The sequence below is a fragment of the Glossina fuscipes genome, unplaced genomic scaffold (genome assembly GCF_014805625.2).
Source record: "Glossina fuscipes isolate IAEA_lab_2018 unplaced genomic scaffold, Yale_Gfus_2 1, whole genome shotgun sequence".
Lineage (NCBI taxonomy): Eukaryota > Metazoa > Arthropoda > Insecta > Diptera > Glossinidae > Glossina > Glossina fuscipes.
The window spans coordinates 37,114,816-37,135,139 of record NW_023998415.1 but is presented as its reverse complement, the minus strand read 5'-3'; the positions used below and the strand labels follow the sequence as shown (position 1 = coordinate 37,135,139).

At 35.5% G+C, this 20,324-nt stretch overlaps 4 protein-coding genes across 4 annotated transcripts; all 4 read left to right on the top strand.

Annotated features, from left to right (window-relative positions):
* The first annotated feature begins 4,661 nt into the window (after positions 1 to 4,661).
* LOC119644936 (MORN repeat-containing protein 5-like) lies at positions 4,662 to 5,174 on the top strand. Its single transcript, XM_038044680.1, has one exon. It carries the CDS (start codon positions 4,662 to 4,664, stop codon positions 5,172 to 5,174), a length of 513 nt encoding a protein of 170 aa, XP_037900608.1.
* A 1,173-nt stretch (positions 5,175 to 6,347) lies between these two features.
* Positions 6,348 to 7,247, top strand: LOC119644935. Its single transcript, XM_038044679.1, has one exon. The coding sequence runs from the start codon at positions 6,348 to 6,350 to the stop codon at positions 7,245 to 7,247; it is 900 nt and encodes a 299-aa protein (XP_037900607.1).
* A 4,100-nt stretch (positions 7,248 to 11,347) lies between these two features.
* On the top strand, positions 11,348 to 12,391 carry LOC119644934. The gene has a single exon (XM_038044678.1). It carries the CDS (start codon positions 11,348 to 11,350, stop codon positions 12,314 to 12,316), a length of 969 nt encoding a protein of 322 aa, XP_037900606.1. The 3' UTR covers positions 12,317 to 12,391.
* Positions 12,392 to 18,050: 5,659 nt separating this feature from the next.
* On the top strand, positions 18,051 to 19,066 carry LOC119644933 (mitochondrial glutamate carrier 1-like). Its single transcript, XM_038044677.1, has one exon. The coding sequence runs from the start codon at positions 18,051 to 18,053 to the stop codon at positions 18,981 to 18,983; it is 933 nt and encodes a 310-aa protein (XP_037900605.1). The 3' UTR covers positions 18,984 to 19,066.
* The last annotated feature ends 1,258 nt before the right edge of the window (positions 19,067 to 20,324 follow it).

Sequence of the window (20,324 nt, the reverse complement as noted above, 5' to 3'; positions counted from 1 at the left end):
ACAAGTAAGAAAGTTATATTGGGCGGTGGCTGAATTTGGTATACTCACCGCCACTATACTCTTCGCCTTCTACTGTCCAAGTTCTTTTATTTGATACCCATATTGCTGGTATTATTAAGAAAAAATTAATCTACCAGGTCTCCACCAGGTGTCTACCATATTCATTTTAAGATTGACCCATTTTTAGGCAGATAATACATCTTCATTTAAGGAGCGTACAAAATAGTTTTAAATATTATGACTTTTTATTCTTCTTCTTCTGATAAACAAGCATTAAACCTCAAAAAAATGAAAAATTTGAAATGCGTAATTTCGCGTGGGCATGGCCGATTATTTCCATTTTTAGACGTAAACAGTAGAGTATTTCGCATAGTAAATGTAGAAAATTGCAGCCTTCGAACTTATATAATTTCTGAACAACGAGGAAAAACCCAAAAAATTTTTGTTAGAAAAAACTGAATTGCTTTCAGTTTATGCTTCACTACGGACTTCTGCTCTGACCAATTTAGTCCATTTCCAGTACCAAACTGCGAGCAGAAATTTCCAATGTTTCGAACAAATTTGAAGTTGATATCCTCATTTTTGCGACCAAGCGAAAGACGGACATGCACATCACAAATCAACTCAGGATTTTACGCTTATCAAGATTATACATATACTTTGTAGGGTGTCTGAAGCTTTTTTTTTGTATGTTACATACATTATGGAAAGACACACAATGAGTATAACCCCATCTTACAGTGGTGGGTATAAAAAGAATATGCGTTCTGCACTTCACGTAAATACGTTTAATATAACGATCGAATATATAAACGTCATAAGAAGTGCATAATGATATAATAGTAGACTCCGTTATTGAAGAGTTATTACTACAGTAATTATGTCATACTTCATTTGTTTGCTGTAAGTAGATATTTCACTTGTGTACTCAGAAAGCATCACAATCATGGATGCTTTATAAAAGCATCAAAACTCCCTTGAACAGACTTAATCAGATCATTAAGGTACTTTCTCAAATTACAAATTTCATCACGGAGTGACCATTCACTTTCCGAACATTTGATACAAGCAGCAAGCAAGTGAATGAAAATGAAGGTTTATCTTTAAGCAAAACAAAATGTTTCTTGAAGACATTCGCGCAATGAGGATAAAGCCACGTATTACAAGAGTTGTACTAAATACCATCCTGAGGGGTTATCAATAGTGTCATGGTATAATGTATATTTAATAACCTTACCGGTAGACATATTGAAATGAGAAGAAGCAGCAGTAATACCAAACAGCAGCAACAAATCAAAAGGAGGTAACAGAAATGTATCTCATATGTTTAGCAACAACTGAATGCAATGCAACACAATTGCAAGCAAACGGTGCAAACGGTTTAGATAACGAATTCAATACCGTACGATGGCCAAACCGACTATTTATTTATTATTTATATTTGATTTATTAAAAATAAAACGAACCACAAAATTCACCAAAAATGGAAAAAATTCATTAATTACAAGCACGTAGTGTTATGTCTTTATTAGATAATAAAAGACAACATTTCGTCATGAACTGTGAAAAACATTTGATTTTGTTGCCATATAATAGCTTATCTTTCGTGGGAACGGTTATATGTATAACAGTTGTTCAAAAAATTTGTCCGTCCGTGAGTCTTTATTAAGAAATTTCCAAAAATTGCAAGCATTTTAAAATAAGGCTTTATACGGGAAGTGCCGGTGAATTAAATTTCGACAAAATATCTCAAATATTGCACGAAAATTGCGAAAATTGTGTAAATACAAAGATGCATGGATAGACAGACAGACAGACAGACAGACAGTGTAGACAAATTTAAATTGATTCAAAAGATGATTAAGGATAGATCGGCATAATAAAAGATGTGTCATCGTCTTGTCGTCGTGGATGTTGTATATATCCACATAAATTAATCATACCCTCTACGTACCATAGGTGGCATAAAGGAATAAACAGTTCATGTAGTAATCTAAGGCATATGTCAAGAAGGTCGCTGCATGGCGAAAAGATTGTTTACCTTAGTAATCGGCAGATAGCAAAAACACAGATATCCTTAGCAAGTAATGCTTGTCCGGACTTGTAAACAGAACGTAAACAAATTTAGTAAATATATTAGGATTTTGGGCGTATTGTCACTTGAAAAGGTGATTGATTGAGAAAAATCGATGCAGTATATATTATAAAAAATGTTTCCATCATTTTCTACAACATTTTATCACATTTCTGGCAATATGATCATATCGTATCGAAAGGGCTTCCCATTCGAGTTGTAATAGTGTATCACTGGGCAACTCTTGCAACAAGTCGCCAAAATGGCATTTTCAGTTTGGATCTTTATCATCAACTGCTAAGCTGTTCGAAAGTTCTTTGAGAGTTTGAGGTGGGTTTTCGCCCTATAAGTGTCCACCGATTCATTGTTGTCGAGCTTTTTTGGTCTTCCACGCTGTTTTTTGTCCTCGACCTCAAAATCGCCACTTTTAAATTGCTGAAATCAAAATTAACAATTGGGGCATGGTGGAGGAGCGTCACCATAAGCATTCTGAATCTTTTTGGTGGGGTTCAGTTGCAACAACAAAAATGAATGCTAAAACTGCACTTTTATGTGTTCCATGATTAACGTCGGTGTACGCTGACTGTTTATTATTTTTATCTGTAAAAGTCCTCCTAAGAGAAAATACCTGAATGAACTTTTGAATTCAAATTTCACAATAAATCTGTATTCTCTGTTGAGTGAACAATGATAAATCTCTATTCTGATGTTAGTTTAGGAATAGTATTCAAGTCTTGCATTCAAAATAATTAACAAAAAACGAACTATGAAATTTCATTTCACATTGGAAAATTTTCAGCTGCGAAGGCTTTGTTTGGTTGGTTATATAGCTTTAGCTATACTATAACTACATAAATAACATTTTATTCCATTTGAAGAGATCGATAGCAATGAAAATCCAAAATACCAAAACAAAAGGAAAATTCTTGCGTAATTATTTACCAAATCCTACCAGCTTTTAAATGAAATCACTTTGTCTCGTTGAAAAGGTCACACCTACGTCGTCAACACACTGAACGAAACACAAATTTTCTTGTTTCAAAAAAGTTGCTCTTTCCTTCTTTGTTTTTTCAATTATGATATATATGAGTATTTCAGAGCATAAAAATGTCCTTTAATAAAAGGAAAAAAAATATTTCTTTATTGTAAATTTTCTGTTTTCTGTCCCTACGTCAAATTGTTTTATGACCAGCAATATCTATTAGATGAAGAAGGAAAATTTTGCAAATGCCTGCAAAAGGGATAAATATAGAATTTTTATTTCTCTTGATTCTGATTTTCAGTGTTTTTGTAAAAGCAAAGATAACTGCAGCAAAAACATCTCATTCGAGATTTATGAGTTCAAAAACAGAAAAAATTGTCCTTCAAATATTCTTGGGCAATCATACATATGCATGCATTTTTGCATAATTCCTTTTATCTTGTCTTTCCTTGTCTTAATATCATGTAAAAGTGGTCGAGGGGTTCGAGAGTTGAAGAAAATACGCCAACTATTTTAGCTAATAATGTGTTATTATTAACCTATAAACTGAACGTATCTTTCGCTGTTATTGCAGTTTGTATGTATCTCTTTATTAATGGGTCATTGAATTAATTTCTTTCTTTTTGTTGTTACATAAGACTTAGTGTTAAGCGTTTGGCGTTCGCTAGCTATTTCTAATTAACAATGTTTCTGGCCTTCAAGCCACGGAAAAGCATCAATATATTGAGAATGATTGCTTGGTTCTGCAATTAGAGCTCAAGTATAAAGTGCGCCTCGAGCTGCAGGAACAAAGCTTAAAAAAAAATTGTAATTTTACGGAAAACATGAATGAAATGAAAAATCCTAGAGAGACTATATAGAAAATTGTAAATGCTAAGGAACGAACCACTTTTGAATAATTAAAAGTGATGAGAATGATTAACGTGCAATGGGATCAAATTAAACTTCCATCGCTTTGGAAAACACGAGTATTGCCGGGAAGCACATCCCTTAGGCGAAAATAAAAAACTCGCCCATAATTAAAATATTATTTCCCCTTAAGTGAATACTATTTAAAGTATCCGCGTCAGAGCGCACTTCTCGGCAAAGGGAATTATTTCAAATTGCCTTAGTCGTGTTAAAATTTTTAGAAATCGCAAAATTGCGACAGTTTCCGATGGGCAGGCGGGCAGGCGGGCAGGCGGACAGACAGGAAAGGTTAGATCGACTAAAAATCGCTTTCTGTATTTGGATTGATCCATCCCAAGCCCTTTTGAATGTAGTATTATTAATAGTTATTAAAATAAGACCCTTCAAGAAAAGCTAATTTTTTTTTTTTTTTATGAAGGAGAACATGGCTTTTGCTGTCATTAAATTCAAAATTAAAAAGTAATTTTTTTTTTACCAATAATAATTTCTAATTAAGGTTCTGCGCACAAGAAGGCATTTCGCTTAACCTTTTCTTTGTGTTTTTGTTATTTTTTTTTTACTTTTTTAATTTAATTATTTTTTATAACGAGTTTCATTGGAAAGTTCGCAAATCGATTGTTTCGAGAACGTAGTGAAAAAATTGTATTGGGGCTTTTTCATATTTGACGAAAAACTAGTAATTGACCGACCGATTCAATGTGCTCAACAAACCGTTGCGCGCCGTTAAAGAATCTGCTCTGCGGAAGCAAATATGAAGGCGATTGGTCAAGTAGCATGAACTGGATGCATGGCTATGGTACATACACCTTTCCCGATGGCAGCACCTATCAAGGCCACTTTAGGAATGGCAAATTCCATGGTTTTGGAATTGTATTTTTGGCAAAGCCGTACAATTTCGTCATTAAGGGTATGTTCAATCACGGCTCGATCGATAGCATCAATGATATGTGCTTTGCGGATGGGTTACATGTGACAGCTTCTCTGCACGGTTTTCAGATGGACTTTAGCGAATGGGTTTATTGCATTAATGGCGATCGTCGATACATGCGCGAGCGTTTGGAAGGCTTATGTCCAGTTGGGCCAACCGCTTCGCTAAGTGCCAATCCGCCGGATAGACCCTTAAGCGAAGGGTGTTATGATGTCGGAGAAGGAATATATCTTTCCAAAACTTATTTCATTAGCGATAGACCTCCGCCTTTCCGGCTATGAGACCAGTTTGTGTTGATGAGTTGCCTTTCATTGAAAAGTGTCGTCAGGGTCGGGAGAATGTGTCAATTCCAATTAGTCTGCATCGCAAAATAATAAAAACAAATCTAAGCAATGAAGCGTTTTCGGTAGAGAATGAATGCTGCAGGAATTGGAAAGTTCATTTTGGACATTTATGTGATTCAGAGGATATGAGCGAGGCACGATCATTAATTATCGACAACGAATCAACGGAAAATGAATGCAGCAGCTTTACTGTTCCTTCTTTAAACAGGGCGTCGCAAGACGTAATTCAGGACGACGGCAGCATCATAGACGATTTATTTGTTCCAACTAAATCGGATAAATTTTTCGTAGTGGAGCCGCCTTCGTCCCTATCGGATATGACATCTGAATCAAAAACGTCAAAAAGTCTAGCAGCAATTTCGACTTAATCCTAAAATTTTTAAAACATAAAGATTTTTTTCTTATTTAACGAGAAATTTTTTATGGTTTTTTTCTTTGCCGTTAACTGCTGTGAAAGCGAAAGAAGATGGGGATGGAAAATAAATATTTTATATTTTAGAGGGTAGGTTTAGAGTAAGAGAAAATTTGGAAAATACAGGAAAGAGTAGATTGTGCAGAAAGGTTCAACTTGGCATCGTGAATCGATCAGACCGTAATCTAGAAGTATTGCTTAGGTCTATCAATTTCTGGGCTCCTTGTCTTTGTACTCTCACCAGGCCAGTAACGTCTACTGCAGGGACTATTGGTGTTTTGTGTACACCTACAAGTCGAATTTATTTAGTTTTGTAACATCAAGGCATATGTCATTAATGTCTCGTAATGTTTCTGATTAGGTAGAAAAGACCTGATTGAGTTAAACAAAAACAAGTCCTTTCATGCACCATAAATAAAAGTTCAATTAAAAGTCTTTTTAAACATTCCATGTTCTAAGAACATGTTTTCAAAGCTTGGAACTTGAACTGACTCACCCGGTGATACACCATATGCCTATATGGCTGTCGTATGTCTAGAACTATTGTTTACGTCAAAAATATTTTGCTTTTTTCGATTGGCATTTTTGTTTTTGTTTTGTTTTTTTCCAATACTTTGTGTATATGACGTTAAGGGACTAATTTCGGCTGCAAATTCGGATTTTTTTCGCACAATTTTTTTAGATCATTTATTGGAAAAATGTCTATAGGGGCGATACATGTCATGGACAATATGTTGGATGAAAAGGCAAATGTCTATAGGAGCTATCTGACTGGCTCAAAATATAAGTGGCACTGGGTTAGCGATGGTAGACGCAATGACAACTTTGGCGAGTACATTTTTCCTGATGGCAGTGTATACCGCGGCGATTTAAAAAAAAACAAATTTTCAGGCAACGGTGTCATTTATTTAGCGCACCCATACAACTTCGAGGTAAAGGGTGAATTTATAAATGGCAAAATTACCAAAATCATTGAAATGAGATTTTCTGACGGCCTAATTGTGGACGCCGATATAGATGGAACGAGCTTGAAATTCGATCGTTGGACCTATTGCAACGGGGTGACACGAACTTTTGCTTGCGAAATTTTTAACGGTATTAGGCCGGTGGGACCTACTGCTCATTTAACGCCAAGAAAATCGGCCTTCAAGTTACACGCCAACCGTTTTGATACGATTGAAGGAGTTTATAATCCAAATACTGGTATGGTCTATTCGCGACCACCGCCTTTCGCGCCCACTAAGTTTATCCAATGCGAAAAGGATCGAAAGTTTATAATGGACAATTTCCGGACGGCATCCGATTCGGAGGTCGAAATCAAACCGCATGTATGCCAAAAAATTTTGCAAATAAATTTAGATAATGAAGCGAAATTGGCAGAAAATGGATATTGTTCTTGTGTAACAAAAAATGATCCCATGCGACTCTTTCCGCAATTGGATACAATGGGTGATAAAAGTTCTGAGCAAGTCTACAATTTATGGGATATGCATTCACCCAGCAGCTCCAAATGCGCAAGCTTCAGTGCTGAATCGCTAATTGAAAATGTGGCGCAGCGTCTAAATTTGACTGAAGATTGCGAAATAATTAAATCATGATTTAATTGAATATGAAATAGAAGACGAAAAGGCGAAGGGAAAAGGGCAAAAAAAAAATTCTATTTAGTAAATTCAAAACTAAATAATAAAAAAAAAGAAAAAATTCGAATAAAAAGTCGATTTCTTTAAAAGCGAAATTTGCGGGACCTTACGCATACTCAGAGCACGCAACGAACAGCGATTAGTCGGTAGATAAGAAGAAGAACAGCGAACAGCATTTTGTAAGACTGTACTGAACTCCATTCATAATGAAATGTTTTGCTTAACTTATTTGCATTAAGCTGCCTTTCTAGCTCTCTAACACACCTTAATATAAATTTTTTAAAGCTCAAAGTGGAAACGCTGATGCTTATCGAGCCAGATATAGAATCTACAAGTAATTGGAATTAAAAATCGTCAAATGATCTAAATTTTTTTATCCAAAAATGTTACTTTTTTATCATTTGAATATCGTAGGCATGAATGGTTATTAATTTTTCCCTCTTTCGAGTATGGTACACCAATTAGTTTTTGGTCTTGGTTTGAAATGAAAATTGCAAAGATTGGCTAGTTAACCAAAATGAGAAAATGTCTGTCTGAGGTCCCGCCGTGAATGCTTAACGAGCATACGTTACGCTCTCCGGGTAGTAGGAAGATCCTCAAGGTAGGATAAAGGCATTAGTATGGCATATGCGTTCCTCTCACCTTAATATTTCTTGTTCCTATGATTCGGGGAGGTAAGTAGAATGTACAAGTAGTCAAATACCGCATATATGTTATCTAAATGAGATAAAATTGGACTTGTAGTTCGTAGAATTTCTCAAGTTCACGCGAACTCTTGTAGCATTTGTTGCAAATGCAATCCTGCAAGGAGCTGTTAATTTTCACGACTATGAAGGATGACCGTAAAGAAATGTTGGCATGCCCGAACGATTGCTATCCTTGCCGCAGAGAAGAGACTCGCGGGTATTAAGTGTAGAGCTGATGTTCATTGTCAGTACAACGATCGGGATTTAAGTTAACAAATTGCGATAGACATAATAAATTTATAATATACAAAAAAGATACGCATGTTTTTTTTTTGCAACAACCACTCGCTATCTTACTACGATATTGCATATCTTTAATTCGATAACGGTGAGGTGAGTTATAATATTTAACACATTAGGTGCTTGCATGTATTTTGAGCAGCGATATTTATTGGTAAAATCGAAAAGTAATGCAAAACATCAATGTACACAACGGTTAAATTCGATGATTTTAACCTTTCTCTACATAAAATAACAGTTTTGCATTTACTCTTATTGAGTTATTCAGTGCGTACAGACGGTAATCATTTCTGATCATATGCGATCTTTGTTACTTTTGTTGTTTAATATAAAGAAATCTACTGGCGACGCCTAACAAACAGTTTTAGAGGCTTATGGTGTCGCTGTTACATCATATTCCAAGTGCCGGTTTTGTTTTCAAAGCTCTCAACCGTTTTATGTCAATGGCAAAGAACGGTCTGGAGGTCCTGCTCCAACTCTCAAAGAACATTTAAACAGCTTAGTTATTTCTAGATGTTCTATTTTGATGGAAACGATCGAATTGACTGAAAATGCCATTTCGAACAGTTTCATCATCGCGTTCTCATTGCTTACCAGGCATAAAAAAGAGTTTTCTGTAGCGTATTGTGACTAGAGATGGAAAGTGGATCTACTGCGACAATCTCAAGCCCAAAAAATCGTGGGTTACTCCAAGAAACTCATTCACATCGATACCGAAGTGCAATGTGTTCAGGGCAATAAAGTTTTGATTTACATACGGTGGGATCAGCAAGACGTAGTGTATTACGAACTGCAGAAACTGAATGAGCTAGTACTAGACCAGCAATAGTGGGTAACAGACGCAAAGTCATCCTCTTCCATGACAACGGTCGGCCATAGGTTGCAAGAATTGTCGAGGATACACTGTTGCGGCCCGAATAGGAGGTTCTACTGCATCCAGCGTATTCGCCGGACATAGCGCCTTCTGATTATCGCTGTTCGCCTGCTCAGATCAATGCAAGCTGGCTTGGCTGGCACGCAGTTTCGAAATGCTGAAGAATTGCGAAAGTGAGTCAATGATTGGTTCGCTGCCAAACCAATATGGTTCTTTCCATCGCCAAATTACCAGAAAGATGGGAAAAATTCGCAGAAAATGGAAAAAAATATTTCGATTAATATATATACAAATACCTTTTTCGAGTGAAAAAGCGATCAAAATATATAAGCACTAATTGAAATAATCTTTTGAACATGAAAATAATTTCTTTTAATCAAATATATTCATATATATATATAATCTTTCACTATATATATAGTCTTTATATATATATATCTGTACATATAACTTAGTAACTATATACACAATCTTGTGTCGATAATCATTTAGTCATTCAATTCTGTAATTAAACACAGTGGATACATTAATTCCATGTTATGTCCGGCCTCTGATTTAGAAAAAGTGTATATTCGATTTGACTATATACTACTCGACAAGATACTACAGCTTAATAAGCGTCTATGCCTGTGATAAAGTTGAACAAATTATCAAAAATTCGATCAAAAATAATCGCATCTATACCATGGTGGTTAAGGAAAATGGAATTCGAAATCGTCGCAGTAAATATGATTTTATTAACGCGTAATGAAAACAACGTGTTATCTATTAATAAGACTTTTTTTTACTTATTTATACGGCTCCGTTCATCGATTGTATAAAACATTCAATTGCCGTCAGGTTAAATTAGCCGCCAACGTAACGGAGGAACCGTTTTAAAGGCAGCCGCATAAACAAACCCATCGAAAAGCAGGTGGGAAACGTAGCGTCAGTAAAGCCGCGAGACGTGACCAAGACGAGTCATAACTGATCGTCATATTCTCTTCTGCGCTTACATACCAATCTATATTACAATTTGCTTGCTTTCACCAATAAGGGCAATAACAGCAGCAACCAGGACAATAGAAAAATCTATAACAACACACAATACATTATCGTCATTATTCCTATCTTCATCATCATCAGAAAACATGCCACCAACAGCATATAGAAAGCGTTACGATGTCATAATCACTGCAAACGGTCCTTAGATTCTTTTTGATATTAAGTAAACAAAATCGAATAAACTGAAGTCCAATCTAAATTATATTATTTCCGATTAACATCTAAATCAGTTGAGGGAGAGCACAGGTAAGGAAGACTATAGAGCGGCCTTGGGCATAACATCCGCCTGTTCGGTAAGTAAGTTATGTCCGTCCGTTTGTTCTCATAAGGCGAATATTTCTTTAGTGTAACCGGCTGTGGAGCGTCTGTTGGATAGATATTGAAACTATCCAATTACTTCCGACCTAGCTAGCTTATCGACATGCGTCCGTCCGTTTGCAGCCTCCGAGCTTTCGACCTTTTCGACGTGCATAGTACGGTTTTTATTGCATAAAACGTTTAAACCGATATCATTGCGATAATCGCGGACAATCATGTTACAGTCTACGGTGCGTTAGCTTATAGAAAAGTGTTTTGGATTCTTTCTTTATTCGCCTTAATATAGTGAATGGTCGCGAAAATTACATTTTCCTAATAATTCAATTCGTATTTAAAAGGGATCTATGCTCTATGTCAGCGATACGCGTCTGATCGAATTTTCCCGAATAGCGCGAATTTCAGGTTGAATAGATATTTACAGGCTGACGGACATACAGACTTATGATTTTTAAATGATCGATATAAGCAATAGAGTATTCTATCTATTGCAAGTGCTGTCGAAATCCGCATAAGCTAAATATACTCTTGGCACACTCAAGAGATGCAGAATATAAAAATAAAATATTAAAGTTACTTCCGATTTAAAGCTTACTGACGTAATTGTCAAGGCTTTGACTTTAATTTCTTTTATTTGTATAGAGAAAACGATTTTTTCAATTCTTGCCGACAAAGAAAAAAACATTGTATATACACGTACGTAACTTAAGATTTGTAGGATTTTAATTTTTATTGTTCTATTTTACACCGCCTTAGAGCGTAAGTTCTGCAGCAACTACCCGTATATACTTAAAATATCCTATAAGTTAGGGAAACGTAAATTGCAAAAAGTAATCGTAATGAGTGCGCAGCCATCAGCAAACGCAAAAAACTCAATAATACCTGATGTTGGGTGTGAGGATCGATGCTTCATAACTGGGAGCAGATATAACGGTGTTTTGACGGAGCCGTTGAATTGTATGGACGGCTACGGGACGTATCGCTTCCCTGATGGAGGCTACTATAGTGGTTACTTTTCCAGAGGAGTGTTTCATGGTCAAGGAACTTTGCGATTGGCGCCGCCGTATAATTTAACATATAAGGGCGTTTTCCATAAAGGGGCGCTGCAAGAAATTCAGGAGATGTGGTTTGCTGACGGTTTGTTCGTTAATGCCAGACGTAAGGGCTGGGAAATGGACTTCAGTCGATGGACTTATTGTACCAATATCGATCGCCGTTTCGTCGACGAACATGTTAATGGACTACGGCCAGTGGGACCAGAGGCCTTACTAACTGCCCGTCATCCACCACGCACGTTACCACCAACTTTTTTTGATGTTGAAGAGGGCTTCTACAATCCAAATAATAAACTAATCACACGTCGCCCACCACCATTCAAGGACATGGTTTACGTTGGCTGTCAAGGTGCTGCCGATTGGATTTTGAAATCATGCCGCCGTGGCTCGAAGCTTCCTCCATATGTAGCGCCCGATATTTGTCAGCATATTATACGCAATAATCTAAATAGTGAGAGCAGTTTATACGCTCACTCTACCAGATGCCAATACAATCAAGAGGTACAGCGTAAATATTACTTTGACAAGATTTGTAAGACGCCCAAAAAATTGGAAGATTTATCGGATGATTCTAAAGAGTTTGCCGAATTTCCAATGTCAAGAAGCACTTCGTTCGCTTCTACATTCTCCACAACTTCTGTTGAGGTAGACTTGCAGGAGCAGTTGGTTACCAGCGAACAATATGAGCGCTATATGAACGAACATGTAGAAACTGATGCAACTGTTTATATAAATGTACCCGACGTAAATTGACAATATTTACAAGTGTCTGCTTATATATGTTTTATAGGTATGTGAATATACGTGTATTTGAAATAAAATAAAACTTATGTATTGTATTAGAGACAAGTATTTTCATATGGTCAGCTTCGCCAAGCTATTTTATATCAAGTTATTTAAGCAGCAAAGCGAAATGTCGTTCTCTCTTAAAATACCAATCCTTCAATTGTTGACGAGTTCGATGTTCAATGTTGGACCGAAAAACTTCACTAATAGCCATGTAATAGAAAGTTAACAATTAATGTGAGCGTTGGATATCATCGTGCGATGGGTTCATAAATGCAGCGATCAGCTTAGTTCAATTACCACGCATTTCAATCAATTCAGACATTGAATCAAAAAATTTTTATTAGCTTGCTTTGCCTCTTATTTAATTTTTCCTCGGATGCACTTCTTTCAATAAGTTGGATACTTAAACATTCGATATAACCTTACTCTTTGAAACGTGGCTCATTTTGTGGACAATCGCATTTAGTCGTTATACGTGTGTAAAGGCGGCGAAAAAAAAGGTAGATAAGGAGAGACAGAATGCAGCTTGTAAGGCCCATGTGTGCATTCACTACGGTTTTGGTCACATGTCTATCGTAGTGAAAGAGTGATTTATCACGCTCGCAATTAAACCCGGAAATTTTTACCCCATAATCGCGTTTTTTTTTGCTACTTGGATATGCTTTAGTCCAATATTACCCGTTTTGATGATTGATAAAATTCGCATTCGAGAGTGATGCTTGCTTTGAGTCCTGTGCACTGAAAGAACCTGGTCCATGGTGACTAGGAAAATTATCTAGACCACCAATTGTTCTTCACAAGTTACATTTTAGAGTAGTTGTAATTGCTAATTCCATGCATCGTACCTTCGTCTCGCATGATAGGACCGCCGGCCTCCTGGAAAACTGCTTCTAGTGGGGCTTCCATGAAACGGATCCCCGCCTTCTTTCCTAAAGTGATTTTGAAAAAATGAAAATATTCGTTAACGAGTCCGCGTTGGGTTCTGTAACTTCACACCATCCGACCATGCAATCTTTTCAGTTTTAAGCACTCTCCGCCCTTCGACCGATTTGGCTCGTTTTCAATACCAACCTGCGTGCACTCAAGTTCAATGTTGATAGCTTCATTTTTGAGGCTAGCAGAATATTTGCAACAGACATTGGATAGAAGGACAGACACTCACACGGACAAACGAAAATGCTTAGATCGATTCAGAATTTGATACTGACCAAGAATATATATATACTTTGTTGGGGTCTTTGAAGCTTCCTGTTGGGCGCTACAAACGTTTTGATAAAATGAATATAACCCTCATACCCCGGTGATGGGTATAAAAACAGTAATAATTGTTAGTTTTAAACATGAAAAAAACAACGCCATAGTACTTAGCTAATTAAGTCTTTTATAAACATCTTATCACAAGGTTTAATTAAAACTGACTCACTTCATGAATGATCCATTCTTTCTTTAAAGCCCGTTTGCTTATTTATTAATTAATAATCATTTATACATGGTGTTAACTATCATTTCTTTAACAGCGTTAATATCTTCTGTACCTAATGCTTGAGTTGACCTGCTTTCGTTTTTTAACCTAAAGTGAATTTCGAATATTTATCATCATTGTCATTGCTTTGGTCTTAATTATATATATATGTCTTTAAAAAAATATAAAAAAAAAGCAAGCAAATTAGATTTGGTAGTGACCGAATCTTTCATACTCATCACCCCAATCATCCCGAAGAAGAGGAAACTAAGTAAAAGGACTAAATTTTCGCGCTCTATAATATGGAGTGGGCGCAGCTGATTTTCTTTATTTTCAAAATAAAAGCTTTTTTCGCGCAGACGTGCTGGCTTTATGGGCGTGTCCTTGGAAAAAATTAAATCCCTAGCATACTTTTTTGCAAATTTTTAGTGCGATATCTTACTTTTCACTAAAGGATGAATGTTTACCACATATACTATACGGTTGCGCAGACGGACATATGAACGGATTTATGGACGAACATGCTTAGGTAGCCAATGGGTGGAATTTAAAAAAGAAAATTAAATTTTAATACATTATAATATTGGAAAGGCGTGGTGAATTTTTTTCTAAATCTCTACAGGTACTACGGCATCGCCTATGGAATATACGTTCAAATTTTTTCTTTTTATCTGTTATAGCTTATTTTGTTTTTGTTCCTTTTAAAAAATAGAGGTACTCTCAGTTGACTTGGTGCCTATTTTCAACAATAACCTACGTGCAAGAACCTCCGATTTTTCTATCATATGTGAAGATGATAGGTTGATTTTCGCGGCAAGAAGAATGTTTATAACACGCTTTACACAGACGGATGAACGGATGTGGTTATCGATTTAGAATTTGATACTGATCAAGCATATATATAATCTCTAGCGTATCTTGCGCTTCCTTCTGGGCGTTTCAAACGTTTTGACAAAATGAATATACCCCTCATTCTTCGGTGAGAATGAAAAATGAAAATCGTCGCCCATAGAATAGTAAGCAACAGAGAAAAAAAAAAAAAAAAACAAGCAAAAAAGTATTTATAGGCTTGTCGCCTGCATTTTGTAATCGGCCATATTGTCACGGTTTAATGATAAATGCGTTAACTTGGCTAGTAATATATTATATTTTGTTTCATATATGATATCTATATGTTTATTAGATTATTCTATAGCTGTAAGTCACTTTTTAATAATATATATATATATATATATATTTTTTTTTAATTAGACACAAAAAGCTTTTAAGCTATTATTCATTTTTTCGATAAGTACAGTAAGTTGTTTCTTCATCATCACCAACATCGTTGTCATTGTTAAACTAAGGCAGTTTATTAATAATGTTGTCAAAAAACAAAGGCTTTTTTCTTTTTTTCGATTTTCAAAGGGTGTTGGGAGATTTTTTAAATAGATTAAGCATTTAATGTACGTATGTCCGTCCAGCATTCATAAATAGCCGATAAAGTAGGGATAAGGTGATATTCTAAATACTTAAAAAAAAAGAAAGATATGTGTAATAAAGTTCAAGACAAATCTCTTATCTTTCTTGATTATGATCGGACAGGGCGTGTAGATAGCGCAAACAAAGTGTCAGAAATATTCAAAACTACTTATTGCTGTAATAATAATCAAACGTACATCCCTTTTAGCTTCGAACGCGTTATATGTGATTTTTCGCTTAATGCGTTCATATGTAACAACGAAATGGAGGCGCATTAAACGCTTAACGATTTGAATGCAATATAAACGCCAGTAATTTCAAGCGAAAGCACTCCTCGAGTAAACGCACAATGAAATGGAAATTTATTATGCTTGAGCATTCCGTTCCCGATCCCTTGCGCGTGCAATGACAAATATTCGTCATCGTCCTACATATAGTAAGCATTGATACACAATTTAACTGAGAAGACTTGAACGCAGCCGCAGACAAGATCTTAAGGAAAATTATTTCAAAGACGGCAGATAGTAATACATTAGACTTAAGAGTGAATAAATATTATATTTATTTTGATCCATTAGATCATTTTACTTCATTTTGCCTTGACGGGGTGGATGAGTTTCCCTCAATAATATCGTTTAGTAAAGTGAAAGGTGAAAGATAAATTTTATCGCAGTCCCTTTTTTAAGACAATACAATAAAAGCATGGAATCAGCCCAAGGTTTTAAGAAAAGTGGTGGCTATGCGAGATTCGCCTCCAGCCAATTATTACTTTCGCACTTTGTTTATGTATTCTTTCATATTTTTCGATTATTGTCGGCATTCTCGTAAGCGGATCAATTTCAACTTTCTTTTCTTCTCTCATTTTTTTTTTTTTTTTTGGATTTGATCTAACGAGTTCAGGCATTTCTAGCTTTTCAATGTTATTTAAGCATATAACGGAACCCCATACGCAATAGTTCGATAAGAGAAGAGCGCCGATCAAATACACTTTATGGGTTAGTTGAGGCATTGAAAGTTTTCGATGTTGCAAACGCAATCATATCATATTAGCATTAGGCTTCAGTTGCAAGTTGTTCTACTTGACTGCCTTCAAAATCGTGAAGAAAATAGCTGACGATAATTTAAATGAGATAAGGCATTAATTGCAGGACGTGAAGAATGAATACCATTGAGTCAACTCCCAATTAGTTCTTATAATTATCCGTTAAGTGAAAGAAAAAAAATATTGATTTCTTTTATTACTTACGGATAACTTAAATGCCATATTCCTTCTAGGTTCAAGTTTCACAAGAGAAAGAAAAAAAAATAAATAAATAAATAATATAAATAAGATTAAATTTGAATTTTTGCACAAAGATTTGCTCAGTCAAGCGAAAATTTAGTTAATATTCTTAGTTGTCTTCTCCGCACCGGTATTTACCTTTTCGCGCACTTTATAAAGGACTAATAATTTTATTTAACTTTTTACACATTTCATTGCAGTTTATTGATAATTTATTGAAAATCGTACGATAGTAGTACAAAAGTAGTGTTTGCTTCACATGAATGCTTCCCTTTAAATACAAATTTCTAATTAATATAATTTTGAAAAATATACAAACATCTAGGAATGTATGTATAAAATTCAACACACAAGTATATGTAAGCGTCTATATTGCAATTATAGCAATGCGGGAATGTTGCTATTCTATATACACATATAGAGGTGTGGATATCAACTATTACAAACCAAACCTTTGCAAACATAGATATGTATATATATTTGTATATAAATTTATTCAATCATTTCTCGTATGTGTTGAATATTGAACTATATATATATATATATATATATATATATATTTTATATACTGAATAATAATAGCGCTTAATGAAGTTACCAAAAGTAAATAACAATATGTAAATATGGTAGAAAAACCATCTACATTATAATAATGGGCGACCGCTTGCGGGCGGTTACAATGAAAATGAATGCTTTCTCAACTTTTTTTTAATTTCGTTATCGGGCATACAATGTAATGTGTGATCTCTAGTCAATAGCATCCTGACCAAACCGTTGCCAATGAAAGAACGCAAAAAATAAAGGCATGGATGGATTATGTTTGCCCATGCAAGGGGATGGATTGTCGCCTATTATCAAGTATAGTGACATTTATTACCGTAATATTGAATAATGAATAATTCTCATCATATTACCGGAACGCTTGAAGTTTGAAACATTGAGGGAAAATTTTGAAGCTAGTAAGTAGTTCGAGCTAAAACATTTTGAAAATTGTATGCTCGCCAAGAGACTGACCTTTCCATACCCTACGCCGTACCTTGTTTCAATATAAAAGCGTACTTTTCATACAATCCCTTATGCGGGAGGAAGTCTAAAACTGGAAGTCTAACTGGAAGACAAACTTAGTAGATTTGTATTTTTTGTTTTTTTTTTTTCTTCTTTCTGAGAAACTTTTTATTCTTTACCTAATTCTCACCTGCTTTGTAATTCGAAATATTATAGAAACGATTTCTGAAAAATAAAATGTGATAACAAAGTAATCAGTCCAATAGTTGCAAACAAAACGATAAATTCGCTGCATTCTGTCCAATATCAAAAGTTTTATTTACACATTCCCTTCTTTTCGCAGCCTCTGAAAAATATTAAATATAAAAATAAATTAATATTTTTTTTTTATATATTTTTTTTTTTTTTTTTTTTTTTTTTTTTTGTGTTTTGGGTATAGTAAGTAATCCGTTCCAGAATTTAAAAGGCATAAAAAAAAGAAACAAATTATGTCGAACGAGGCGCCAAGAAAATTTCACATATTGCCGAAAATTATTAATGGCGGAATTGCCGGTATTGTTGGAGTAACTTGTGTATTCCCACTCGACTTGATAAAGACTCGTTTGCAAAACCAGCAAATCGGACCAGACGGCGAGCTGATGTATAAGAACATAATTGACGCTTTTCGTAAGACATTTAGAGCAGAGGGGTTTTCCGGTATGTATCGTGGCTCGGCCGTGAACATTATTTTAGTTACACCGGAGAAAGCGATAAAACTTGCCGGAAATGATTACTTTCGCTTTCATTTAACTAACGCTGACGGTAGATTGCCGCTTATTAATCAAATGTTCGCAGGAGCATTTGCTGGAGCTTTTCAAATTATTGTTACTACTCCCATGGAATTAATAAAGATTCAAATGCAAGATGCGGGACGGATCGCGGCTCAAAGTAGAGCAAAAGGTCAATCGGTTGAATTACCCTCGACTTTAAGAATCACTCAGAAGTTATTACACGAAAGAGGTATACTCGGCTTGTATCGAGGCATAAAAGCGACAGCTTTGCGAGACGTCACATTCTCGGGGATTTATTTTCCTCTCTTCGCTGCGTTGAATGATTTAGGTCCCAGGCGCGATGATGGTTCTGGTGGAACGGTATTCTGGTGTTCGTTTCTAGCGGGCTTGGCTGCTGGTTCGGCGGCTGCGTTCATTGTTACGCCTCTGGATGTGATAAAAACCCGTTTGCAGCTTATCAAAAAAGGCATGGACGAGAAGGAATTCTCGGGGATAATGGATTGCGTGGTTAAAACTTTCGAAACAGAGGGTGTGACAGCTTTCTTTAAAGGCGGCTTGTGCCGTGTAATGGTGATTGCACCACTTTTCGCTATAGCACAGATGGTTTACTTTCTGGGTATAGGGGAACGTATTTGCGGCATTGAGCATTGAGCAAAGAATGCCGATCACCATAATCTTTGCCGCAGCGATTATACTGAACCGTCTGAAGGCATTCTCTACTAAACCTCTAGTTGTACCGATTTACAAAAAAAAAAAAAAAACGAAAAAAAAAAGAAAGAAAAACAATATCAGAATTTTTGGGAAATATATCTTCTTAGATATCAGGTAAACATCAGCGTAAGTAAACATTGCATGAGCGTAAACGGCAAAGCTATAATATATTAATTAATCACGAGGTGGGAGTTAGAATTTACGTATATTTTCGCATTGTCATGCCTTGTTCTCATGTTCAATTCTTATTGTCTGTCAAAATTATTTGCATTGCTGTGCATTTATCGCAATTAGGTGAACGACGGATATTCGTATAAGTTTTTTCGTCTTCGTCGTAAGAAAATAGCTTAATTTCTTTGTTGGTTTTGCTGAGGAGGTCTGACTTTAGAATTTAGCAACAACTTAAATAGTTTGTGATCAGGCCAGACCTTAAATTCATTTTGCATATAAATAAGCCTGCTGCTCACATAATATCCAAGACCATTTTCGCTATAGTTGCTATAGTCAGTTCAAGTTTCGAAGGTGTTTCCGTCCATTCTTCTAAAATTTGAATCGACAAAGAAAATCCGGTTTTGCAAATCTTTTAATATCCCCTGGTATGTAGCGTAAAACTTTTTGAGCTCGAGAGGTGTCCTTACGATTTTGTAATTGAAATTTGTCTAACCTCTTTTTCACTTGAATTTGAAGCTAACGTCCTCTTTTGCGACGCAATAAATCTAATAATAAGATGTATGCGTTATCACCTTTAAAAATATTTATCCTTTATTTTAGTGTATTTCTGTCACATAGTGACAGAAAGTTCTGATGACGTCTTATTTTGTGTTATTTCCAATAAATAACAGAAATTCCTCGTTATTGGTGTGGTTGTTAAGTACAATATTCTGTTGATTGATTTCGAATTCCATGATAGATGCATCGCAATCTTATACGAGTTACGTACCAGTTGCTTGCGGTGCGTTTGCATTCATTCCGTCGTTTGTCCTTTGCGTTGCCTTGAAATATTCGTGTTCAAGTATCACACTTCATGGCAGACTGTTCCGCTACCTTGTCCGCCTAAACAGTGTGCTTCTTCTCAGATCATTTCTTCTTCTTGATAATCTACTAAAAATAACGAAAACTTCTCATCTATCTTTATTCGTTGAATTGTTGACGTTCACGTACTATTCTTCCCATACCAAGCTGTCCAATATATTCACTTATATTAATTGACTCGTGTTGCACCTCTACACTATGCGCTATTTACCGACGGCCTATATAATTCGATTAGATTGATCATTCAAT

What these genes read in the sequence shown, in the direction of transcription:
- LOC119644934 (XM_038044678.1), top strand. Translation starts at nt 11,348, where the DNA reads ATGAGTGCGCAGCCATCAGCAAACGCAAAAAACTCAATAATACCTGAT.
- LOC119644936 (XM_038044680.1), top strand. Translation starts at nt 4,662, where the DNA reads ATGTGCTCAACAAACCGTTGCGCGCCGTTAAAGAATCTGCTCTGCGGA.
- LOC119644935 (XM_038044679.1), top strand. Translation starts at nt 6,348, where the DNA reads ATGTCTATAGGGGCGATACATGTCATGGACAATATGTTGGATGAAAAG.
- LOC119644933 (XM_038044677.1), top strand. Translation starts at nt 18,051, where the DNA reads ATGTCGAACGAGGCGCCAAGAAAATTTCACATATTGCCGAAAATTATT.